Genomic DNA, 27,772 nt, shown 5'->3' on the forward strand with positions numbered 1-27,772 from the left:
GGAGTCCATCCCCCACTGGGTCAGAGCTGCTCTGGCAGCACAACAGGAATCTATACGATAGGCTGGTTTCAATGTTCTGGCTGATCGGTGTATGCATAGTAGTATATGTCCTTGTCCACATAAAATTATGTGCAAAATACCAGGCCCCAAACACAAATACTTTCAGACAGAACCACAACAAAATAAAATCAGATTTTGTACCTCCAGCGTATTCCTTGTAACACCAGATTATAAAAATAATACAACAGACAAAACCCTTTTTTGTCACCCTTTTTGACCTTTTGCAGAAATTTTTTTTTTTATTTGTATGAAAATATAAATTAAAAAGGCTCAAAACACTAGACATACTGCAGAACCCCCCCTCCCCATGCTGTCAGAAGGTAGCGCAAAGCATTGCACAGCAACAGCCCGCACTCGCCCACTGGGAGCAAAGGAGTCTGGGAATGATCTAATTTCGAGGTGACTGTAACAGTAAAACAAAGTTAAGGCAAAGTCTTCCATATAGGATTATAAGAGGGGTTTACGTGATACTGTAGATATCACTGGCTGTAGAAGATATATGGGGGGTTTAAGCCATTGTTCAGAAGGTCCGTTTAATCTGGCAATTCAGCTCGAAATCTCTGTATCGAGCCACTCGCATATACAGATCTGGAGCAAGAAAACTTGAAAGGTGTCCATGTAGATAGTGATAAGATCCATAGTTAAAGTATTACACCCCAAACCTAAATAAAAGGATTAAAGGGCACTGAAAATTTTAGCATAATGACGTTATTAGCCTTGAAGATTCCCAAACTAAGTAATGTAAATGAGAACGTTCCAATCAAATAATGACAATGTTTTTGCCATCAAATGAATACAGGTTACTATGTAGTGTAGGCACAAGCAAAGATGCCATTTTTGGCTATGTTATAATGCAACAATGCATAGAAAGGAATATATAGGAATGCTAAGAGAAGGTTATAGCCAGTGCTTCTGTATGACCGACAACCCGATGGAGGCATTTGAATTCACATTCTGATCAATTAGCACTGGAGCTGATACAGATCAGAGCAGGCATCAAGCAATAAACGTGCCCTTGCCATACTATCCTGGTGGTAGACTTGGTATCAGGCAGAAGGTTAGAGTTAAACGGGCGCCATGGAAATACTTTCTTCTGGCAATAAGAAAAGTTAAGAAATCTAAACAAATGGGAAAATTATGGAACAAGCAGATTAGACATTTCCCAAGAAATAGTTATTGATCTTAACTTCTGTAAAGAATGGCAGTCATCTGCAACACCTACACAGGGTATAGAAGTGGGCAGCAGCTAAGTGTATTAGAAGTCCAGTGCCCACTGCATTGTGTTCGGGCTGCCAAGAAAACATGGTCTGCATCACCTCCATCTCTAAGTGCTGACAAGACAGAAGAGGTAGCGGCTCAAAGGACTCCTGCGACAAGAAGCCAGACCTTGTGTTATCCTGTAAACCACAGTTTAGTGGAGGCAAAAAAATTGTGCAAAAACTAGAGGATCATCATACGGGCAGGCCAAAGCGGTGCTTCTTTTTCTTGACAGACTTAGAATTTGTTAATCTGCGGAGATCCTCGTCACCATCGGACTCTTCCATTTCATCATCTGCTGAAATAAGAATCTGTTGGGGGGGAAAAAATAATGAAAGTTCAAACATCACTACAGGAATTACACGGGACGATAATCATTCGAAAAATCGTTAGATCGTTCGGATTTAAACGATAAGTGTTTTGTGTAATAGCAGACAACGATTAAACGACCAACGAGAAATCATTGGTGGTTTGATAGAATTCAGACCTATTTTCATCATTTGATTGTTTGCAAATCATTCGGAGTAATAAGATGTCATAGGTGAAAAGTACGCAATACCGAGGACTAAACGACCGCAAGAACGATCATCGTTCCATGTAATTGGGCAAACGATTTCAGGACGTTTAAGATCATTTATCGTTCGTCGTCCAAAAAAATCACTTGGTGTAATAGTACTATTACACGATCCCATTATATCTGGCACTTAATCGGGGGGCAAAAGGAAGAGTAACAGCATAAAAACAGACACACAGCAATATACACAATAGTACGAGAGACCTAAAAAAAAGTAAAGAAAAAGAAGGTGACCTTTCTACAACATTATTCCCCTGTACGTCTTCTCAGTGGGGGGAGTCCTTCCAATAACATGGTCCTTGTCATAAGATTAGAGCAGTTTTCAACGTTGTGTTCTCTCTGCCCCAGAGTCACTCTGAGCCATATTGTGCCAAAAAGCAGAGAGCAGGGACAACATGTGACTTTACAGTACAATATGTGAAGTTTACGTACTTCTGTTTAGTGGCCAAACAATGATATGCAGACATATATTCAGTATATTCAGTATGGGACACATATACTAGAACACAAGAAAGTGTTGTCTGGGGAGAGATGAGGAGGAGGCGGCGGCAGCAGCAGCAATACTGTGATCTCATCAGTCTTCCCGACAGCCGGGGCTGAAGCTGCGAGGTTCCTGGCGACTCTACATTAACACTTAAGGCAATACCTTCCCTTTTTTAGGCTTTAAATGATCTCACAAGATGGAAAGGTGGAAACAGAGGGACGTTTGCCAAGCTAGCTGTGCCTCCAGCTATACCACTGTCCTAAATAACACAAATGGCATTGTTTTCTGTGCTTCCCTTTGGTTTTATTGCAGATTCCTAGGCATGATGGTGATTTTTCAACATTTTAGCATTAAATGAAAGATTACCAAACGGTCATAACTTTTATCCAGGGCTGCTTTTGTTTAACAGTAACAGCACCATCACTGAACGTGGGCAATGTCTGGTATTACACCCCTAAAACAGATTCGAGTGAATGGGGCTAAGCTGTAATACCAAATGCAGCACAGAAAATATTTTCATTTTATTTTTTTGGAAGGAAAGCCTATAGGGAGATGTAACCCTGTGGCATAGATTTACGGAGCTCAGCCCACTCCATATGCAGTAGACTGTGTCATACAGCTGACATCTACCTGCAAGAGCCAGGGTCAGAGGTATCTCTTGATTTCTGCTGTTTAAACCCTCATATGCCACAACTGCTCTGTGATGCCAAGGGATTAAAGGGGTTATCCAGTGCTACAAAAATATGGCCACTTTCTTTCAGAGACAACACGACTCGTCTGTAGTTAAGATGCGGTTTGCAATTAAGCTCCATTCACTTCAATGGAAGTAAGCAGCAAAATCCCACCCAAGCTGGAGACAAGAGTGGGGCGGTCTCTAGAAGAAAGTGGCCATGTTTTTGTAGCACTGGATAACCCCTTTAAGAGGAAGCAGAGACATCAACCCAGACCAGGTAAATAAAAGATGACTTCCTCATAAAGATAAAAGCACAACCAGCCAAACATATAAAATAAAAACGCACTTTGCGCTTTCATCTTATGAGGAAGTCCTCTTATCTGCCTGGTCTGGGTGGATGTCTCTGGGTGGAGGACCACTACTGGCAATCCAGTCACCAGAGTGTGTGCAAATCAAGCAGAGAGCTGCACCGCACTTTATCCATGCGCTTTGTAGAGCTGTGCCTATGATATTGCACAACCACATCAGGTGAGTGGGATCAATTATTACTCTGCATGAGCACGTCCATTTGTCTGACATACCACACCAGGAAGCCCCTGTCGGTTTTCTATTTTCACAAGGGATTAAAGGGAAACTACCAGCAGGCTCTTACATACAAACCTGCTGATATGTACCTGTAACAGCTGAGCTGGCGATTCCGGCACCAGCCTTTTTCCTTCACTTGGTGGTGCCGTTTTCCGGTAGTTTAATCTGAAGCAAATATGTAAATTAATGTGTCCTATAGTGCACAGCCCTGCCTGCCACCTCCTCTGTCCCCTCATACTTCTGCATATTTATATGTGTATAGGTAGCAAAGTCTACTGAGCGAAAGAGGGGGGGGGGGGGGGGAAGAGAGTAAAGTAGGAAGGGACAAAGGAGGTGACAGATATTGGGGGGGGAGAGGGGGGACAGTCCATTAAGAGGCCTAATACGCTGAACAGAGTAATTTATATATTTGCTTCAGATTAAAAATACTGGAAATTGGCACCACTGAGGTAAGGAAGGGAACCAGCGCCGGAATCACCAGCTCAGAGATGATACGAACCTGGAGCATGCTCGAGTCGATCCAAACACGAACTTTCGGCATTTGATTAGCGGTGGCTGCTGAAGTTGGATAAAGCCATAAGGCTATGTGGAAAACATGGTTATAGTCATTGGCTGTATCCATGTTTTCCAGACAACCTTAGAGCTTTATTCAAGTTCAGCAGCCACCGCTAATCAAATGCTGATCGTTCGGATGGACTTGAACCCGAACCCGGTTCGCTCATCTCTAGTAAGAACCTGTTGATGTTTTCTCTTTACATAAGAAAAGATGACTTTAAATGGTCTCATGTTAGTGGAAAGGAAAACACTTTTTTTTTCAGTTAAAAAAACAAAAACACTGCCAAAAATTCTATGGGAGATTTCTGATACAGTTTTTACACCTAAATGTCATTTGTGAAACTACCCTAAGACAGGCAACCATCACATTATCACAATGAGGAAATGGCTACTTACTTCAGATTCAGAGTCATCATAGGAGGCCGCCCGCCGGTAGCGGACCTTATTACCATTCCGGGAGTCTGGGCTACCTTCTTTCTCTTCTAACTTAGCTTTTGTCTTACCCTTTTTCATCAGGAAGTTGTCTACCACCCAGAACATTAATGCCTGTAAGCAGCAGAATGAAGTTCTTATTATAAGAGTAGATCTAGTCATTAAATCAATACAAAAAAATAGAAACTGAACAGCTCGAAGAAAAAGTAATATGTAAACTGGACGTTAACTCACATTAACAAAGAAGGGTACAATAAGCATTACAATGGCCAACTCCACCTCTGGGTTCGGAAAAGCATCAGGCTTTAACATGGCCACCTGTACACGAGAGAAGAGGGACATGGAAAGCTTTAAAACATATTGAAGGATCTGAGATCTCAAACAAGGCAACATTCATAAAACAATGTCTACATATATACACAGCGTAAGTATATGCACCCCCTGGGTGTCCTCATTATACACGCTTGTTAAGTAACTCTGTTCTGCAGTGCTCATTCTTTCACAGAGACAGCAATAAAGTCACAGTCAGCACTTCAATTCATCCTAAATGAGAATGTTTATCCCAACCATCACATGTGCTTCCATAACCAACTGCGCATAGAAATTTCTCATTGTGTATTGTCATATGATACAGGAATTGGTCTTCCATAAAGCTTTAAAGTGCCTTTTAAGTGTCTGTGAGACATTTCAAAAGTTTGTAAAACATTTTTAATACTCACAGAACACTGGTGCACAGTTTAGTAAGAATAAGGGCACCTAACCTCTTTTAGATTCGGTATAAGCAGGACAAGGACTATTGCGGTCTTTTCAAACATCATGATAAGAATGTAGAGCGCACACTGTCCAACCCAGGCTTTACATTGTAACGGATCCCCTGCAAAAGATAACATTATAATAAATGTCATGTAAACATAGACAATACAATGGACGAGTCAGGAGTCGCCCGGCTCTATATTTATTAAGTAACACGACAATAGTCATTGAAACAAAATTTATTCAAAACTAATTAGCAAAGGAAACTGGTAGCTGACACAGGTAGCTAAGCTGATAATTTTTAGGGAGCAGGAGGTATCATCACCCAGCACACGGGACCGGAGGCGGGCAGGGGAGCAGAGCCGGGAGCAGGAGGCATCATCACCCAGCACACGGGACCAGACGCGGACAGGGGAGATGAGCGGGGAGCAGGAGGTATCACCACCCAGCACACGGGACCGGAGGCAGAGCCGGGAGCAGGGAGGCATCATCACCCAACACACAGGACCAGAGGCGGAAAGGAGATGAGCTGGGAGCAGGAGGCATCATCACCCAGCACACGGGACCAGAGGCGGACAGGGGAAATGAGCGGGGAGCAGGAGGTATCATCACCCAGCACACGGGACCGGAGGCAGAGCCGGGAGGCATCATCACCCAACACACAGGACCAGAGGCGGACAGAGGAGCAGATCCGGGAGCAGGAGGCATCATCACCCAGCACACGGGATCGGATGCAGACAGGGGAGCAGAGCCGGGAGCAGGAGGCATCAGCACCCAGCAAACAGGACCGGAGGCGGACGGGGGAGCAGAGCCAGGAGCAGGAGGTATCATGACACAGCACACAGGACCGGAGACGGACAGGAGAGCAGAGTCGGGAGCAGGAGGCATTATCACGCAACAGACGGGACCAGAGGCAGACAGGGGAGCAGAGCCAGGAGTAGCAGGCATCATCACCCAACACACAGGACCGGAGGCGGACAGGGGAGATGAGCCAGGAGCAGGAGGCATTATCACCCAGCACACGGGATCGGATGCAGACAGGGGAGCAGAGCCGGGAGCAGGAGGCATCATCACCCAACACACACAGGACCAGAGGCGGACAGGGGAAATGAGCGGGGAGCAGGAGGCATCATCACCCAACACACACAGGACCAGAGGCGGACAGGGGAGATGAGCCAGGAGCAGGAGGCATCATCACCCAGCACACGGGATCTGATGCAGACAGGGGAGCAGAGCCGGGAGCAGGAGGAATCATCACCCAACACACAGGACCAGAGGCGGACAGGGGAGATGAGCCAGGAGCAATCACACAGCACACGGGACCGGAGGCAGACAGGGGAGCAGAGCGGGGAGCAGGAGGTATCAAACAGCACACGGGATCGGAGGCAGACAGGGGAGCAGAGCCAGGAGCAGGAGGCATCGTCACCCAACACACGGGACCAGAGGTGGACAGAGGAGCAGATCCGGAAGCAGGAGGCATCATCACCCAGCACACGGGATCAGATGCAGACAGGGGAGCAGAGCCAGGAGCAGGAGGCATCATCACCCAGCAAACAGGCCTGGAGGCGGACGGGGGAGCAGAGCCAGGAGCAGGAGGCATCATGACACAGCACACGGGATCGGAGACGGACAGGTGAGCAGAGCCAGCAGCAATCACACAGCACACGGGACCGGAGGCGGACAGGGGAGCAGAGCGGGGAGCAGGAGGTATCAAACAGCACACGGGATCGGAGGCAGACAGGGGAGATGAGGGGGAACAGGAGGCAGCATCAGCAGCATCACACAGCAAGCGGGGAGCAGGAGGTAGGTTGCCCTCACAACCATGCATGTTTGGTGAAGTGTTTATGTTATTTACAAAGCTGAAAAATCAATATCCAGCTCTTGGACGCTATAAGTGCTTTGCAGGCCTAGCATTAAGATGGGCAATCAATATTTAATGGGTGGGGTCCCAACTAGAGATGAGCGAACCGGGTTCGGGTTCGAGTCCATCCGAACCCGAACGTTCGGCATTTGATTAGCGGTGACTGCTGAACTTGGATAAAGCTCTAAGGTTGTCTGGAAAACATGGATACAGCCAATGACTATATCCATGTTTTCCACATAGCCTTATGGCTTTATCCAACTTCAGCAGCCACCGCTAATCAAATGCCGAAAGTTCGGGTTCGGATGGACTCGAGCATGCTCGAGGTTCTCTCATCTCTAGTCCCAACCAATCAGCTTTTTCCCCAAGCTGCAGATTCCACATACGCAAAAGAAAGATGGAAAAAGACAGCGCCAAAGTGTACACTGAAGTGAATGGGAGCGGAGCTGCAGCAGCCTAGCACGGCCACTACACAATGTTTGGAGGTTTCTCTTTTTATTGTATATGCCAAAGCTGTGGCTGTAAAAGCACAATCCCAACCAACAAACAGGTCCCTTAAAAAACTCTTTAAATGTAGTTACCCAAGATGCCTTTATTTCCAGAAACAGAGTCACTCCTGCCTATGAGCCGTGCCTGGTAACACTGAATGTTTCTGAGCTATATTAGATAATGGTAAAAAGGCAGAACACACACACACAGACACACACACTTTACTAATCAGAAACAGAACAGTGCTATAATGTAGTTCACAAATGCCTTCACGAATAAATTGAAAAAAAACGGATTAAATAAAAAAATTCAGCTTAAGGTCAACATCTTCCCTGCACATCCATTTACACTCCTGCCTGAGAAGCCCTATCCTAAAACATCAGCTTACTTCACAGCATTGACACTGTGCCAGAAAGTGACATGATAGGTGCAACAGGAAAGAGTGACTCAGACATCCCCAAAAAAAAAAAAAAAAAAAAAAAAGCACATCAAAAAAGTCAGCAGGCAGAAGGCATATACAAAAGAAAAGGCAAATGAGAACTAAATAGAATTTACTATATGGTTCCCTTGGCTCAGTCTTCTGCACCTGGACTGCTAGATACTGGATGAATAAAAGAAAGTTTTTTTTTACACTTGACTCTTCAGACAAGTCGGTTGGCCACTTTACAGTAAAATTGCTTTGTATGCAGTATTAGTAGGTATACTCGCTGTATATACTGACAGCAGCTCCCTGTGTACCTCAGAGCCAAAATCAGACTTCCCTCCTCCAGGCTGTGCTGTCCTGCTCTGTGGTGAGACTGTCCATAAAATGGCTGACATGGAGGAGCATGTGACCATGTCCCGCCTCCAGTGTCCACCACTGAGCCTGTATTTGCCAATGGAGAACACTGGGGGTGGAGCATGGTCACATGCGCCTCCATGTCGGCCATTTTATGGACAGACTCACCACAAAGCAGTGCAGCACCGTCTGGAGGAGGGGGAGTCTAATTTTAGCTCTATGAGGTACACAGGGAGCTGCTGTCATTAAGTACAGTGAGTACACTTACTTATACTGTACTCTGAACAATGTTACTATAAAGTGGCCAACCCCTTTAAATAGCAATGAGCATATACGTTGGGCCATGTCTCTAAAACTGTGTGTCATGATTATACTGTCAGCACTGAATGGACAGTGTCACAGCTTGTAGAAACACAGCCCTTTCACACAAGACATTTATCTGTGTGTGTGTGTGTGTGTGTGTGTGTGTGTGTGTGTGTGTGTGTGTGTGTGTGTGTGTGTGTATATTAGTCATCCATTACTAGGATGAACTGCAGAGGAACAGCCCAGCACACCAGAAGATTGGAGGTTCCAAGGCGGCCATTACCAGGCTGAATGAATCAATATTGGTTTATTTTAGTAACTCTGACAATTCCGCATGCAGCAATACCAAACGTTAGGTTTTTGGGCATGTTTTTAATATGGAAAATGGGAGAGGAGCTTATTAGGGATTTTTTTTATCTTTATTTTAGCACCATGACTTACCACTGACTACCAAACATCTATAAGTGTTAATACTGTCTTACGACCATCACTAAAAATCGTGCAACAGCACATCTGACCAACAGAGCAGTCACCTACAAGTGATTACCATGTTATATTTACAGAGGCTAATAGAGGTTTGTATCCAAAAGAAATCCTTTATCAAATGTTCAAAAGGTTGCATATATATCACATACCATATTCTCCAAACCTTAAGGAGTCCCATTGCCTCCATTCAACCACACAGCTCACGGTTCGGACCCCCGCATAAATAAGTAACATGCCTAGTGTGGCGTCCAGGAGAAAGTTGATGAGATACCTGAAGGCAAAAAAAAAAAAAAAAAAAAGGCAACAGTTATGATCTCTGCACAGATCACTGCCCAGCATGTACGCCACAGCTCCATGCATTGTCTATGTAGCGGCTGGAGATGAATGAAGGCATGCATTTTCTATACATTATAATGACTGTCACACAGTGTGACCGCTGTTTATCATATTATCATACAGAAAATCGTTATATCATTTGAATTGAAACAATTATCATCCTGTGTAATTGCAGGCAATGACTAAAAAATTGTTTGTGTGTCGTTAATTGTTGATATAGATCTGATCCTATAATCATTCTTTATCGTTCGCCTATCTTTCACTGTAATTCCACATTTGTTTACTAATCGTTCAGTGTAATCGCACTGGGATCAGAAGCTAATGAATATCGTTCTGTGTAATATGGTGAACGATTTCAGGTTACTGATAAACAATCTTGTTTGTGATCATTTATTGTTAGTCATTAATCGTTAAAAATTGCTTCGTTCAATAGGACCCTAGGGTTAGAGGGCCAAATTCTATGGAAGAAAAATTATACTGAAAACATATAATTTAAAGGGCAAGTACAATTTTGCAAACACTATTTGTATCCTGCCAATGCATCTTAAGGATGGTCCGAACCTGGCGAGGTTCGGGTTCGTATGAACCCAAACGCTCGGCATAAGATTCCCGCTGTCTGGCCGCTCCGTGCAGCGGGTGAATTCAGTGGGAGGACCGCCTGGAAAACTGGGATACAGCCTATGGCTATATCCCAGTTTTCCAGGCGGTCCTCCCGCTGTATCCACCCTCTCCACGGAGTGGGCAGACAGCGAGAATCATTGCCGAGAGTTCGGGTTCGTAAGAACCCGAACCTTGGCAGGTTCGGACCATCCCTAATCTTAAGGTAAAAACACCTTGTTGTTTTGCATCTATGGGATGTCTGTTTTTATATACTACAAGCTCTTGTCTTCATGTGTTCCATCTTATTGCTGACGTTCAACTAAAGGGGACTTCCACACAAGCTGATGATTTGTGCAGAACCGGTCCCTTTTACACAGCCTGGATGGTGCTGCAAATCTCGCTGATTGGCACTTGTTTGCAGCCTTCACAAGGCTTAATAAACCACGCAGATGCGCAGCTGACTAATAATGATTTAAATGCTCACAAAAAAAGATGCGAACAGCTAAAAAATTACCAATTTCTTGGTTCCACATGCATATGTTGCTATGTATCTGAGGCAAGATATATGCAGAGCAAAATTTATTGTTTTTAGACACCAAATGCCCGCCTCTTGGGCACTTGTGATCGTGACACGAGGGGCATTCAAACTATATTTTCCTAGCAGGCAACCGCCATGACCATCACTAGAGGTATATTTTTATTAGCCGCCCAGTGTTATATACAGAGCTGTCAGCAGTTTTGAGGGTTGAAAATTAAATATTTATACATGCCTACTTATGGACTGTCCGTAACCATATGAACATATAGGTCTGCATATGAGCTGTACACATAGTCTGTTATCTTTTTATAGAATTAAGAAGTAACTAAGTAATAAAACAAATGGTTCCAAAAGTGTCGCCATTTATGGCTTTCCTAATAAAACTGAAGAAACAGACTAGCCTGGTCATAGGGATAGTTGTCCCCCACAAAGAGGAGGGTTTTTTTTATCCCTAAAGTAGAAAATTATAAAAAAGTCAAACTGGACAGTAAAGCTCAGCGAGGAGGATGTAGGAATCTTACAGTGAACACGGGTCTTCTCTTGTAAGATCTGATAAGTAGATATTTGCAAAGTGGATGAACAGCATTCCAATTGCTTGCTTTGACGTATCCAGGAACCTAGAGAGGGAAAAGCGACACTATTACCACCATGTAAAAAAAGATAAAGAAGCAATAAGACAGAAAACCTTTAAATCATCATGGCGGTCTATAATTTCTGGAACAGTGAGATGTATAGATTGTAAGCCCTCACGGGCAGGGTCCTCTTCCCCCATGTACCAGTCTGTCTTTTGCCTTCATGTAATGTGTTCTGATCTTGTATTGTTCCTGCCTGTTGCCTATCTATTGTATAGCGCTCTGGAATTAAGGGTGCTTAATAAATTAATAAATAATAATAATAATAATAATGTCATGAATGCTTTGTTTCGAATAATAACAACCCCCAATGTATCTACATAATTTACTCCTGTATCAAGAGAATTGGGCTAGGTTCACATCTGTGAAGGACAGGACAAAAACACTGAATGCAGGATTTGTTTTTCAGTTTTAAACCAGTAAAATGGCAGTCACCAGACAAACCCAATAAAGGTCAATGGGGTCTCTCTGGTTCCATTGGTATAGAGCAGTGCTTCTCAACCTGCGGAACACATACCACAGGGTGTAGGCAACTAACTTTTACTGATGTCCCGTATTGCTAATCCACCCATTTGCGCCAGTCTGCCTGGTGCACACAATCACCCTTGCTCGCATAGAGCGCCTGTCAGCCGAGTACACCTGCTGAAAGAGGGGCACAGTATCTGGACCTGGGGTGTGGAAAGCTGCACAGTGTTCTACATCCTTCCCTGGATGTCAGCCCTGAGGTGAAGAGACCGGGGCTGCAGCTACTCCAAACAGCAAAGGAATGGGAAAGGTAAGTATCTAACACTGCCCTGGTGACACAGAGTATTATATATATATATATATATATATATATATATATATATATATATATATATATATATATATATATATATATATATATATATATATATATATATATATATATACATATACACACACAGACACGTGGGCATATCTAGCTACAGGGGAGGGGGCATTATTAACCCCTTCGTGCTGCAGCTAGTTTGGGCCTTAATGACCAGGCTAATTTTTCAAAATCTGACCTGTCTCACTTTATGCTCTTATAGCTCAGTGATGCTTTAACGTATGCTAGCGATTCTGAGACTGTTTTTTCGTGACATATGGCACTTTATGTTAGTGGCAAAATTTGGTCACTATTTTGTGTGTTTTTTGTGAAAAACATCAAAATATCATGAAAAATTGAAAAAAATAGCATTTTATGAACTTTGAAATTCTCTGCTTCTAAAAAAAGAAAGTCGTAGCACATAAATTAGTTACTAAGTCACATTACCAATATGTCTTCTTTATTCTGGCATAATTTGGTAAACATATTTTACTTTTTTAGGGTGTTATGGGGCTTAGAAATGTATCAGCAAATTATCACATTTTCGTGAAACTGATTTTTTTAGGGACCAGTTCTTTTTTTAAATGGATTTAGAAGTCTGGTATCCTGAAAACCCCCATAAGTGACCCCATTTTGGAAACTACACACCTTAAAGAATTAATCTAGGGGTATAATGAGCATTTTAACCCTACAGGGGCTAGAGGAAAGTATTCACAATTAGGCAGTAAAAAAAATTGAAAATTTTAATTTTCCAATAATATATACGTTTAGATTAAAGTTTCTCATTTTCAAAAGGAATATGAGACAAAAAGCACCCCAAAATTTGTAATGCAGGTTCTCTTGAGTACAACGGTACCCCATATGTGGGCGTAAACCACTGTATGGGCACACAGCAGGGCTCAGAAGGAAGGGAGCGCCAATTAGCTTTTCCAATGCAGATTTTGCTGAAGAAGTTTCTGAGCGCCAGGTGCGTTTGCAGTGCCCCTGTAGTGTCAGCAGAGAGAAAACCCCCCATAAGTCACCCCATTTTGGAAAGTACACCTCTCAAAGAATTCATCTTGGTGTGTGGTGACCATTTTGACCCCACAGGTATTACAGGAAAGTATTCAAAAGAAGACAGTAAAAATGAAAAACTCGAATTCTTCCAATATTATGTTCTTTTAGTTTGAAATTTCTCAATTTTATGAGGAACAAGAGGAAAAAAGTACCCCAAAATTTGTAACGCAGGTTCTCCTAAGTGAAAAGGTACCTCATATGTGGGCATAAACCACTGCATCTGCACACAGGAGGGCTCAGAAGGAAAGGAGCGCCAATTAGCTTTTTCAATGCAGATTTTGCTGAAGAAGTTTCCAAGCGCCAGGTGCGTTTGCAGAGCCCCTGTAGTGTCCGCAGAGTAAAATCTCGCCATAAGTCACCCCATTTTAGAAAGTGCACCCCTCAAAGAATTCATTTTGGGGTGTGGTGAGCATTTTGACCCCACAGGTATTAGAGGAAAGTATTCAAAAGTAGACAGTAAAAATGAAAAACTCGATTTTTTCCAATAATATGTTCCTTTAGTTTGAAATTTCTCAATTTCTCGAGGAACAGGAGAGAAATGTCACCCCAATATATGTAAAGCAGGTTCTCCTGAGTAGAACGGTACCCCATATGTGGGCATAAACCACTGCATGGGCACACAGCCGGGCTCAGAAGGGAAGGAGCGCCAATTAGCATTTTCAGTGCAGATTTTTCTGAAAAAGTTTCTGAGCGCCAGGAGCGTTTGCAGAGCCCCTGTAGTGTCAGCAGAATAGATTCCCCCCCAAAAGTCACCCCATTTTGGAAAGTGCACCCCTCAAAGAACTCATCTTGGGGTGTGGTGACCATTTTTACCCCACAGGTATTAGAGGAAAGTATTCAAAATTGGCCAGTAAAAATGAAAAACTCTAATTTTTCCAATAATATGTTGGTTTAGTTTGAAATTTCTCAATTTGACGAGGAACAAGAGAGAAAACGTACCCCAAAATCTGTAACGCAGGTTCTCCTGAGTACAACGGTACCCCATATGTGGGCATAAACCACTGTATGGGCACACAGCAGGGCTCAGAAGGGAAGGAGCGCCAATTTACAGGAGCAAAATTGCAGCTAGTAATGGTTATTAGAATAGCGCAGTTACTAAAATAGAATAAAAAAAAATGAGATTACAGGTAATGTGGGGTGGTTACGGGCAACCTGAGCTGGTTACGGGCAACGTGGGCTGGTTACGGGCAACGTGGGCTGGTTACGGGCAACGTGGGCTGGTTACGGGCAACGTGGGCTGGTTACGGGCAACGTGGGCTGGTTACGGGCAACGTGGGCTGGTTACGGGCAACGTGGGCTGGTTACGGGCAACGTGGGCTGGTTACGGGCAACGTGGGCTGGTTACGGGCAACGTGGGCTGGTTACAGGCAACGTGGGCTGGTTACAGGCAACGTGGGCTGGTTACAGGCAACGTGGGCTGGTTACAGGCAACGTGGGCTGGTTACAGGCAACGTGGGCTGGTTACAGGCAACGTGGGCTGGTTACAGGCAACGTGGGCTGGTTACAGGCAACGTGGGCTGGTTACAGGCAACGTGGGCTGGTTACAGGCAACGTGGGCTGGTTACAGGCAACGTGGGCTGGTTACAGGCAACGTGGGCTGGTTACAGGCAACGTGGGCTGGTTACAGGCAACGTGGGCTGGTTACAGGCAACGTGGGCTGGTTACAGGCAACGTGGGCTGGTTACAGGCAACGTGGGCTGGTTACAGGCAACGTGGGCTGGTTACAGGCAACGTGGGCTGGTTACAGGCAACGTGGGCTGGTTACAGGCAACGTGGGCTGGTTACAGGCAACGTGGGCTGGTTACAGGCAACGTGGGCTGGTTACAGGCAACGTGGGCTGGTTACAGGCAACGTGGGCTGGTTACAGGCAACGTGGGCTGGTTACAGGCAACGTGGGCTGGTTACAGGCAACGTGGGCTGGTTACAGGCAACGTGGGCTGGTTACAGGCAACGTGGGCTGGTTACAGGCAACGTGGGCTGGTTACAGGCAACGTGGGCTGGTTACAGGCAACGTGGGCTGGTTACAGGCAACGTGGGCTGGTTACAGGCAACGTGGGCTGGTTACAGGCAACGTGGGCTGGTTACAGGCAACGTGGGCTGGTTACAGGCAACGTGGGCTGGTTACAGGCAACGTGGGCTGGTTACAGGCAATCTGCTGTGCTTACAGACAATCTGGGATGGTTACAGGAAACGTGGGGTGGTTACGGGCAATCTGCTGTGCTTACAGACAATCTGGGGTGGATACGGGCAACGTGGGGTGGTTACGGGCAACCTGCAGTGCTTACAGACAATCTGGGGTGGTTACGGGCAACGTGGGGTGGTTACGGGCAACCTGCAGTGCTTACTGACAATCTGGGGTGGTTACGGGCAACGTGGGGTGGTTACGGGCAATGTGGGGTGGTTACGGATAAACTGAAGTTCTTATAGGCAATCTGGGGTGGATACCTGTTATCTGGCATGGGCACCGCAATCTGGAGGGGGGTCATTGGCAATTTGGGGTGGTCAGAGGCGACGTGCGGTGGTCAGAGGCGACGTGCGGTGGTCAGAGGCGACGTGCGGTGGTCAGAGGCGACGTGCGGTGGTCAGAGGCGACGTGCGGTGGTCAGAGGCGACGTGCGGTGGTCAGAGGCGACGTGCGGTGGTTACGTGCAATCTGGGGGGGTTACATGTAATCTGGCATGATTACGGGGAACCTGGGGGGTTATGTGCAACCTGGAAGGGTTACAGACAATCTGGGATTGTTACTGATAAACTGAAGTGGGTACATGTAATTTGGGGTGGTTACGGGCAATCGGGAGGGGGTTACGGGCAACGTGCGGTGGTTACGGGCAATCTGGGGAGGGGTTAGGGGTAATTTGGGAGTAAACTGCAATTATTACTATAATAAAAAGTGTGTGTTTTATTTTTTTGTATGTTTGTCACTTTTTGTACTTTACATATTTATTTTCACTGTATTACTATGATTACTGTGATATTTTCTATCTCAGTAATCATAGTTCAGTGACAGAGACCAAATTGGTCTCTGTCACTTTAAATTTTCAGAGTTGGCTGGTTGTGAAGCGCATGCGCACTTCATAACCAGCCAGGATGTCGAGGAGGAAGGAGCTCCGTGGATCCGGTGAGTATATGGGGAAGGGGGGGTGACTGGGGGACGGGGGGGACGGGGGTGGGGGGCGCGTTGGGGGGTGGGGGGACATCACTTTTTATCCCCTGTCACCAATCATTCATGGTGACAGGGGATAAAAAGTGCCTGGATGCACATGGCACAAGCGATCAGCGGTATATAGTATATACCGCTGATCGCTTGTACCGGGACCAAACAGGGGGGTCCCTGATGACTGCCCCATGCTCTCCGCTACCTCCGGTGGCGGAGAGCATGGGGCTTTCATTCATTTTAACTTTTACATCGCTGTGAACCGACATTAGTCTGTTCACAGCGATGGCGGCGGCCATCTTGGAAATGATGGCCGCCGGGGGAGGGGGGTTAGTTATTGGGGCACTAGGGGGGGCTGATCTGAGGTCTGGGGGACACTTATTTCATCTCCCCCCGCCGTAGATTCACGGCGGGGGGAGATGAAAGGCGGCGGCGGCACCGGTAATCTCCTTTACCGACGGTCGCCGCTATAACGTTAATAGCGGCGATCGTCGGTAAGGGGGGGGGGGGGGGCCGGGACGGACCCCACACACTGCCCCAACCCCTCAGCTACCTCCGGTAGCTGGGGGGATGGGGTGGGGGCCGTCCCGGCCCCGCAGCCTTATTCTCTGCCATCGCCGTAAAAAGCTGATGGCAGCAGAATAAGGACGATTAGTGACTGCCGTAGAAAGCCGTATCGGCGGTCACTAAGGGGTTAAAGGAGAAGTCCAGCGAAAATTTTTATTAAAGTATTGTATTGCTCCCCCCCCCCAAAGTTATACAAATCCCCAATATACACTTATTACGGGTAATGCACATAAAGTGTTTTTTCCCTGCACTTACTACTGCATCAAGGCTTCACTTTCTGGATAACATGGTGATGTCACTTCCTGGATAACATGGTGATGTCACTTCCTGGATAACATGGTGATGTCACACCCCGACTCCCAGAGCTGTGCGGGCTGTAACTGCTGGAGAGGATGATGGCAGGGGGATGCTCAGTGTCCCTCCAGTGTCCTGTGTCCTTCAGTGTCCCCCTGCCATACTCCTCTCCAGCAGCCACAGCCCGCACAGCTCTGGGAGAGGGGCGTGACATCACCATGTTATCCAGGAAGTGACATCACCATGTTATCCAGGAAGTGAAGCCTTGATGAAGTAGTAGTAGTAGTGTGTGGTATATTGGTGATTTGGATAGCTTTTGGGGGCAATACAATACTTACAATAAAAATTTTCGCCGGACTTCTCCTTTAATGGCTAGAGGGCATACTGTTTCAGACTAGAGAGGGCACTGTATCTGACTCCTGAGGGGAATTATTATTGTGGAAGGGGGCAGTCTATAGTTACAGAGGGCACCCAGTGCTCTGGGGCAGGCCATTGCCGAGCGTGGGAACTGGGAGGCAATTCAATAAAAGGACTGCGCCACCAGCATCCTTGTGCCAATCCAGTAAATGTTTTACTGTGGTAAAACATTGCATGGAGAGTGATACAGATACTATGCTGTATTCCCATAGGAAGGCCTTGAGGAATAAGCTCAGCATTCTCTACTTGTGACTCGGCGTTCTAGAAAGGGATATAGATATGGACATGAATATTGAAGTATCTCTTATATGACTGGAAATTAGGAGAGATAGAAGTCCGTAAAGTGGGAGTTCGATTGTTAAGTGCACTTCTATCAGCTCCCTGGGGAATCTTCCACTATCTGGGAGCATTAAATATGCTTTTAGTCCAGTTCGATCACAAATGCACTTTTTCCATAGGCCGTCCCCTCTGTAGCTTACATCACATAATAGCGCATGCAGTAATGAATAGGATTTCATAATGATTATCACAAAGTTCAAAAAACTCAAAAACTAACTAATATAAAAAGGAGACACAAAGACTAAGCATCTCCTAAGCAGTACTGCCGATATGGGCTGCAGATGGACTATACATAGATTAGTGACTTTCTCACACCTTTTTTCAAGCTTGCACTTTCTCCATTTTTTTTATATTTTTTTTAACATGTGCTATGTACACCACCTATGGGGGGGGGGGGGAGGGGGAAATAACAAGGCTTGTATTAAAACTTTGATGCAAAATAGTTCTCACACCTCTTGAGCAGAGATGTCCCTTCAAGTAAAGTCTCGCTCAGTCAAGGAGCCTTAGAAAATTGACTGGGGATTTTATGCCAAACCAAACAATCTATCCAGAAGGAAAGATTTCCAATCTGCGGATAGCTGTTTCGGGGGTTTTGCCGCTAATCAGTGCAGAGCAGGGTGTAGGCTGGCTAGTGAGAGGTCTATCAACGTGGGTCAAAGGGGTAGTGACTCTCCTTAAGGAGCGCCCGTCATAAAGAAGTGTGGAGCCACAACCTGCTCTGCACTGATGAGGGGCAAAAACCCTGAAACAGCTGTCTGCAGATGGGAAGTCTTTCCTTTCGGAGAGATTGTTGGCTTGGCATAAAATCCCCAGTCAATGTTCTAAGGCTCCTTGACTGAGGGAGACTTGACTTGAGGGGACATCTCTTTGCTCAAGAGGTGTGAGAGCTATTTTGCATATCCTTTCTTCCCAGAATTCTCAGTGGAGCAGCAATGGTCTGTAAGTCTCCACACATCTTTATGATGGGCTCTCCTTAAGGAGAGTCACTACCCCTTTGACCCAATTTTCTGATGCAAAATACTTTGCTCCAGTTTCATGTTACTAAAAAAAAAAGTAGCTACTTTTGGCATTTCAGTTACTTTTGCCCCCTGCTCCCACAAAAGGGGTGGTTTAAGTGTAATTATTATTATATTAATTATGTTCTTGACAATTGTGTGTAAACCAGGCATAAAAAAAACCCTGCAAATTCCTTGTAAACTGTGAGCAGTTAGGTTTTGTGCAGGTGAAACTGGTGTAAAGGAGGAAAAGAGGCGGGAAAGGTTGCAAGCGATAAATTCCCCCCTTCCCCCCACACAGTGGCTAAAACATAGAAAAGGTGCAAATATTTAAGGGAAATGAGGCATGTATAAAAGTGTGTGACTTACAGGCCCTGCTGCATTCCCCCATAGTCTGACGGCTTCATATCACAGACACCGGCAGACGTGGAGGCAATGGCAGCTTCCTCTCTCATGTATTTTATGCAGCAGGTGACTGCTATGTGCTGACTACCATACCCCTGAAGGGTGACAGTGCTATAGTTGGGCCCCACATAAATAAGGGATATAATCCTGTGGCTATGCCTTACATGTTAGGATGGCAATCTTCATTTATCTTACAGAAGTACATTTCCAACCTAACAGACTCTTCCTATATCAACTGCATTATAACTTACCATATTCTCCATGGACGTCGCTCGTGCTTTGGTTCTCGGAAACGTTTTACTGAAAATTAAGATACACATTTGTTAATCAAGGGGGTCTGTACGTCACATGACATTTCTCTCAAAAGGCGGCATTATAGGAAATGTCTATACATTGTCAGTCTATTGAGGGGGTTCCTCCAGGATCCGGTTTAAACTGCTCAGCAGCTCATAGATCTAAGATGGAGGCAACACACAGGCTTCTCATAGTGCGACCGGGATCGGTGAATGTCGTTCATGGGAAAAGCCCTTTTGGAAGAGTTAGATCCTCTACAATGATTTTTATATACAACCGTATCCCTGGAATCTGTCCATCCACCTCTTTAGACGTACTAGACACGGATACACTCTTATTTACTCTGCGTCCGCAATGCTTCAGGATATTTACACACTGTAACCAGTAGAAAGGTCACAGATGTGTCAGGCTGATGTTTATATTATATATATATATATATATATATATACACACACATTATAGATAAAGAGGTAGCAAGGCAATTCAGGTTACTAATACGTCCTGTGTGATGAGCAGATGTGGATTGCTGGGTATACCAGTGTGTGTGCGGCATGTTTTATGGTCAGGATCCCTAAAATGGCAATGCCTACCAATTACTAACAGTGCTTGCATCACCTCACTGTGGCTGTACTTGGTATCGCAAGTGAATGCAAAACCAGGAACACTGTTAGAATGGAGGGAATATACAGAACACACCACTTTCTGCAGGATATACAGCAGCTAATAAGTACTGGAAGACTTTAGATTTTTTTTAATAGAAGTAAATTACAAATATCTGGCATTTTCTGGCACCAGTTGATTTGAAAGAAAACAATTTTCGTGAACAACCCCTTAAAGAAAAATAGCTACAATAAATATTCTGCATTTTGGCACGCCCCAATGGGTGTGACTTGCTAAAAGGGGTGTGGCTTTTGAATGGGGCTTCGTGTAATTATTGTAATTATGTTCAATAAATTGTGATTTAGGCCATAATCGCCCAGTTCTACACTGCTTTACACGGAGCGATAATACGCCCAATTGTACGATTAACGATTTCGAAGTAACGATTTTTTTTTTTTTTTTTTTTTATAACGATCAGCGTTTAGACGGAAACCATATATCGTACCGAAAAATTGTTTTGCAATCGCTTAAGCCTATCTCGTACATAGGTTATATCGGAGAACGACTGTTTACACGGAACAATCTGCAAATTTTTTTACAAACGACGATTTAAGAACATGTTGTAAGATCAAAATGAACGATTTCTCGCTCGTCATTTGATCGTTCGCTGCGTTTACACGTACGATTATCGTTCAAATTCGTACGATAATCGTTCCGTGTAAACGCAGAATAAGCCACACCAACAACAGGGGGAGGGGGCACCAGAAAGGTGAGGCCCACCGCACAGCTTGAGAAGCACTGCTGAATTCTAATAGGAAGCACAAAAAAACCCCTGAAGTCTATAGCCAGAAAACTCAGTGCCCCTGTCGCCTAGCAGATGTGCTGGATAAAGCAAGCTGTTATTACCTAGTATTGTACAAGGCTGCTCACATTACAAGCTGCTTAATAATTGAATGATCTTAAAGTGAATGTACCATCATGCCTTGGCTGAAACACTGGAGGTGGGCTGGCCGCCCTCAGTGGGAGGAAACCCCCGCCCCTTTATCACGTGTCTCCATTGATTCTAATGGAGCCGCATTATAGAGTTCCTCCCACTGGGGATGGGCTGGCCCACTTCAGTGCTTCAGCCAAGGCATGATGGTACATTCACTTCAAGAACAACACTGCAACACTCACTACCATCGCTTTCCTACACCCAAAACTTATCACCAATACTAGGACCCCCACCACTCCTGCATCCCCCAGTTAGAATGAAGCATTGCTGGGATATGTACACTACTGATCCAGCTCCACAGCGCTCCTGAAGATGGCTGAGCGCCGCTTTCTCTAGAAGTCCTATACACTATGTCTAAGGGCCCTATTCCACCAGACGATTATCGTTTGCATAATCGTTAACGATTAACGATCTCAAACGACCGCTATTGTGAATGACCTGAAAACGTTCACTCATTTCCATGGAACGATAATCGTTACTTATGATCGTAATTGCGATCGTTTTTTCTTCGCTATTTCTTCCCTATTGCGTTCGTATCTATTGCAAACGACCGAACGATGTCTTATTCAATGCGAACGATTTGCGAACGAGCAACGATAAAAATAGGTCCAGGTCTTATAAAGCGATCAACGATTTCTCGTTCGGTCGTTAATCATTAACTGCATTTCAACCGAACGATTATCGTTTAGATTCAAACGATTTAACGATAATCTGAACGATAATCGTCCGGTGGAATAGGGCCCTAAGGCAGCAATGCAGATGTCCAACCTCCAATGCATCCAGGCAGAGGGCACAGGAGCTCTCTGGCAGGTGAGGGTCCGGCTGGTCAGACCCCCATTATGCAGCTCAGAGGATTATCATGTATCCAGTGGGGAGGTGATTAGTTTTGATTGTGAGAAAACCCCTTTTTGGGCAAATAAGGCCTCATTCACCATTGTGCCTTTCATTTAAATTTTAACAGTGGTAATTGAAACTAAAACTGCAGCCAAAATGGAAAATTCAAAGTAAAATATAATATAATAGATTCCATCAAAATTTAACCTTTAACAGGGGTACTCCAACAATTTTGTTTTTCTTTTAAATCAACTGGTGTCCGAAAGTGCAGTACTTGGCAGCTGCTGCATGTCCTATGTTTATGACATACAGCAGATGATAAGTACTGGAAGACTAGAAATTTATTTTTAATAGAAGTAAATTACAAATCTCTAGGACTTTTGGACACCAATTGATTTAAAAGAAAAACATTTCTGCTGGAGTACCCCTTTAAATGTCAACGATTAAAGGAGAAGTCTAGGCAAAATGAAAAATCTGCTGCAGGCAGGAGGGTGCGAGAACTTAGCTACAGCGCTACAGTAAATCACTGCTCCCAGACCCCCGCTGCTCCCGCAACCTCATGACCTGGGCTCGGGAATGCCAGTAACTGAAAGGGGACACTGCTGTCGGGTTGTGACGTACCAGGAAGTTATGAGAAACTAAAGCCCAGTAGTGGTCAGGGAGCTGGTGATGCAGCAGTGCGGGGGCACAGGGACAGGTGAGTATGCATTCTTCATTACATTCCTGCACCCTCCTGCCTTCAGCAGTTTTTTAAGTTTGGCTGGACTTCTCCTTTAAGTTTCACTGGGATTTATTATGATATTATACCATTGTTCCCTTAAAGGGGTTGTCCGGCGATAAAAAATTATTCACAGAATAACACACATTACAAAGTTATACAACTTTGTAATGTATGTTATGTCTGTGAATGGCCCCCTTCCCCGTGTCCCACCACCCCCACCCGTGTACCCGGAAGTGTGGTGCGCTATACATTACCTCTCACGTGCCGACCACGGTCTCCGATCGTCAGCAGTGACGTCTTCTTCGTGAGTCCGGCGGATCTTCCCGAGTGCCGGCCGCCCTCTGCAGCGTCATCCGAAGCTCAGCCGCGATTGGCTGAGCATAACTGTGCTCAGCCAATCGCGGCTGAGCAGCTGATGACGTGGCCGCGTCATCAGCCGCTTAGCCGCGATTGGCTGAGCACAGTTATGCTCAGCCAATCGCGGCTGAGCTTCGGATGACGCTGCAGAGGGTTGCCGGCACTCGGGAAGATCCGCCGGACTCACGAAGAAGACGTCACTGCTGACGATCGGAGACCGTGGACGACACGACATGCGGTGAGTATAATGCACCACACTTCCGGGTCTAGCGTAGGTGGGGGGAAACACGGGGAAGGGGGCCATTCACAGACATAACATACATTACAAAGTTGTATAACTTTGTAATGTGTGTTATTCTGTGAATAATTTTTTATCGCCGGACAACCCCTTTAAGCTTACAGTCACTGTGCCATCTTATATTGTCAGACCAGAATGGGAAGTTTTCACCAAAATAGAAAAAGTGCTCAAAACTATAGGGAAAGAAAACCAACCATGAACTACATAAGGACAGAAGCATACATGGAAAATAATCTCCAACAGGAAGAATTCACTCAGAACATTATATAAATATACATTTGGCTGCCATAGATTTCAATCTGTAATGCACTGACAGACACATGTGACACCTCTATCAGGTTGCTGCTTAACAAGCTTAGTGCTTGTTCCTCCCCTTTCCATGAACCATTCTTTAATGGTAGTCATTGACAATACTTCCATACTCATTAGGAAGAAGATTCCTGTAAAGGAGCCCATATAAGCTCTCTCCAGGGGCCGCACATTTTCCGCCTGTGTGTAAGCCTAAGGCATCGCCATCCTAGGGACGGCCACCAGCTTCCCTCCAGCGGTGACATATCCAGTGTACAGCTCAGCACAGGACTGCGCCCTTCTTACCAAGCAAACATCAGCTGTTTTCCCAAGGACAAAACTGAGAAGAAAAAGTTGCAGCGTAGCCGAGTGCTGGGGACTACACCCTTATCCCAGCTGCTACTGTCTATGTGCAGGAATAACCCTGTATCCGCCAATGGCTTCATCTCTAGAAAGGAATTACATTGTGCACCATTGTTTCAGGATCATCTGAATATTAATTCAATTACGTTACAACTGCCGACAGCGGGAAAACATGCATGCGACATCAGCAATGAGATTTACTCTGTGTATACAGACATAACAAAGCAACACATAGGAAGAATAGCCCACGGGATTATACTAAGTATTGCCCGAAGGAAACGTACATATATATATATATATATATACTACAAAGACAAAGGAAAGAAAAGCTGCTGACAGTTCTAATGCAGCATCACATCCCCTGAAGGAAGCAGAAAACATTAGGATTGTCAGACACCGCAAGTCCAAGAGCTAAAGGGCCGACCAATGCCCCGGGCTGCTGATAGTCTACAGAACAGCTGGACTCCTCTAGCACCGACTGGCAGAGTATATAATATAAGGGGAGCCTGCGCTCCCTGTGCTGGCAGTGTATATAATATAAGGGGAGCCTGCGCTCCCTGTGCTGGCAGTGTATATAATATAAGGAGAGCCTGCATCCCTGTGCTGGCAGTGTATATAATATAAGGAGAGCCTGCGCTCCCTGTGCTGGCAGTGTATATAATATAAGGAGAGCCTGCGCTCCCTGTGCTGGCAGTGTATATAATATAAGGAGAGCCTGCGCTCCCTGTGCTGGCAGTGTATATAATATAAGGAGAGCCTGCGCTCACTGTGCTGGCAGTGTATATAATATAAGGTGAGCCTGCGCTCCCTGTGCTGGCAGTGTATAAAATATAAGGGAAGCCTGCGCTCCCTGTGCTGGCAGTGTATATAATATAAGGAGAGCCTGCGCTCCCTGTGCTGGCAGTGTATATAATATAAGGAGAGCCTGCGCTCCCTGTGCTGGCAGTGTATATAATGTAAGGAGAGCCTGCGCTCCCTGTGCTGGCAGTGTATATAATATAAGGAGAGCCTGCGCTCCCTGTGCTGGCAGTGTATATAATATAAGGTGAGCCTGCGCTCCCTGTGCTGGCAGTGTATATAATATAAGGAGAGCCTGCGCTCCCTGTGCTGGCAGTGTATATAATATAAGGAGAGCCTGCGCTCCCTGTGCTGGCAGTGTATATAATATAAGGAGAGCCTGCGCTCCCTGTGCTGGCAGTGTATATAATATAAGGAGAGCCTGCGCTCCCTGTGCTGGCAGTGTATATAATATAAGGAGAGCCTGCGCTCCCTGTGCTGGCAGTGTATATAATATAAGGAGAGCCTGCGCTCCCTGTGCTGGCAGTGTATATAATATAAGGAGAGCCTGCGCTCCCTGTGCTGGCAGTGTATATAATATAAGGAGAGCCTGCGCTCCCTGTGCTGGCAGTGTATATAATATAAGGAGAGCCTGCGCTCCCTGTGCTGGCAGTGTATATAATATAAGGAGAGCCTGCGCTCCCTGTGCTGGCAGTGTATATAATATAAGGAGAGCCTGCGCTCCCTGTGCTGGCAGTGTATATAATATAAGGGGAGCCTGCGCTCCCTGTGCTGGCAGTGTATATAATATAAGGAGAGCCTGCGCTCCCTGTGCTGGCAGTGTATATAATATAAGGAGAGCCTGCGCTCCCTGTGCTGGCAGTGTATATAATATAAGGAGAGCCTGCGCTCCCTGTGCTGGCAGTGTATATAATATAAGGAGAGCCTGCGCTCCCTGTACTGGCAGTGTATATAATATAAGGAGAGCCTGCGCTCCCTGTACTGGCAGTGTATATACTATAAGGAGAGCCTGCGCTCCCTGTGCTGGCAGTGTATATAATATAAGGAGAGCCTGCGCTCCCTGTGCTGGCAGTGTATATAATATAAGGAGAGCCTGCGCTCCCTGTGCTGGCAGTGTATATAATATAAGGAGAGCCTGCGCTCCCTGTACTGGCAGTGTATATACTATAAGGAGAGCCTGTGCTCCCTGTGTATATAATATAAGGAGAGCCTGCGCTCCCTGTACTGGCAGTGTATATACTATAAGGAGAGCCTGCGCTCCCTGTGCTGGCAGTGTATATAATATAAGGAGAGCCTGCGCTCCCTGTACTGGCAGTGTATATAATATAAGGAGAGCCTGTGCTCCCTGTACTGGCAGTGTATATACTATAAGGAGAGCCTGCGCTCCCTGTGCTGGCAGTGTATATAATATAAGGAGAGCCTGCGCTCCCTGTGCTGGCAGTGTATATAATATAAGGAGAGCCTGCGCTCACTGTGCTGGCAGTGTATATAATATAAGGAGAGCCTGCGCTCCCTGTACTGGCAGTGTATATACTATAAGGAGAGCCTGCGCTCCCTGTGCTGGCAGTGTATATAATATAAGGAGAGCCTGCGCTCCCTGTGCTGGCAGTGTATATAATATAAGGAGAGCCTGTGCTCCCTGTACTGGCAGTGTATATACTATAAGGAGAGCCTGCGCTCCCTGTGCTGGCAGTGTATATAATATAAGGAGAGCCTGCGCTCCCTGTGCTGGCAGTGTATATAATATAAGGAGAGCCTGCGCTCCCTGTGCTGGCAGTGTATATAATATAAGGAGAGCCTGCGCTCCCTGTGCTGGCAGTGTATATAATATAAGGAGAGCCTGCGCTCCCTGTACTGGCACAATACACAGGGTGACGGCATATAATACTCATGCACGCAGGGTGATAACTTCCCTCCATAGGATACCCCATACACAGTATACAGCGGCTACTCACACATGAGGATGCTGAAGGCCATGACTGCCAGCAGGCCCTGCAGAAAGATGCCAAAGCTGCCCATGAGAGCCCCGCTGCCGCATCCCGGAGGTGAGGTGGTGGGGCCAGCTCCGGTGGTCATGTTCCTGTTCCCGGTGTTCGGGCCCATGGCTCCGTTACCGGGCCCGGAGCCAGCCCCAGCTGGTCACCGCGGCAACCACAGGACGGTAGCCGGGAGGGGACGTGTCAGATGGTCACATGGGCGGCTGGAGAGGTGACACGTGACGCGCACCGGGGCGTTCTGTCAGGCAACACAGGAGGCGGGGCTGCCAGACCGAGTGACGTCACAGCGTGGGCGGGGCGACCTGCTTACGTTCATAACGCGGGGTTGTAGTCACTGGTTAACCCGTTATATAGCAGTCTGCTCAAGTACGTGTCTGTTGTAAAGTACGTGTATCTAGTAATGTAATGTATGTAATCATGGTGCCTCACAAACCATGATACAACTCCCCTCATGCATTGACGGCCAATAAACTGTTGAGACTCATATGGAGTCTGGTTCCATTCACATTATAAGCAGCTTTGATGCGTTTTGTTATTTAAAGGGGACTTTTTAGAGAAATATTTGCCACAAGGAGAAATCGATTTGACCTATAGCATTTAACATGATTTCAGGATACTATGTGAACGGGGGTTCACAACTATATATATCCCCATAGGAATATCAGTAGCAGCTGGGTGGGGAGGGGTCTGAAAGCTACCAGGTGATGATGTCATCCTGTAGTCAGCTGACCCAGAACACCCATACATCCTCAGGCACATAAAGCCCTGTAATTTTC

The 27,772-nt window shown here is 45.7% G+C and overlaps 1 protein-coding gene across 1 annotated transcript; it reads right to left on the bottom strand.

The window, feature by feature from the left end:
- Positions 1 to 270: 270 nt before the first annotated feature.
- STIMATE (STIM activating enhancer) lies at positions 271 to 27,234 on the bottom strand. The gene is made up of 8 exons (XM_069967159.1): positions 26,955 to 27,234; positions 19,704 to 19,752; positions 11,286 to 11,381; positions 9,440 to 9,561; positions 5,382 to 5,494; positions 4,855 to 4,938; positions 4,585 to 4,734; positions 271 to 1,628 (listed from the first exon to the last, which is right to left on the bottom strand). Exons 1-8 carry the CDS (start codon positions 27,100 to 27,102, stop codon positions 1,512 to 1,514), a joined length of 879 nt encoding a protein of 292 aa, XP_069823260.1. The 5' UTR covers positions 27,103 to 27,234; the 3' UTR covers positions 271 to 1,511.
- Positions 27,235 to 27,772: the final 538 nt, after the last annotated feature.

Source organism: Dendropsophus ebraccatus, chromosome 4 (genome assembly GCF_027789765.1).
Source record: "Dendropsophus ebraccatus isolate aDenEbr1 chromosome 4, aDenEbr1.pat, whole genome shotgun sequence".
In the NCBI taxonomy this organism is placed as follows: domain Eukaryota; kingdom Metazoa; phylum Chordata; class Amphibia; order Anura; family Hylidae; genus Dendropsophus; species Dendropsophus ebraccatus.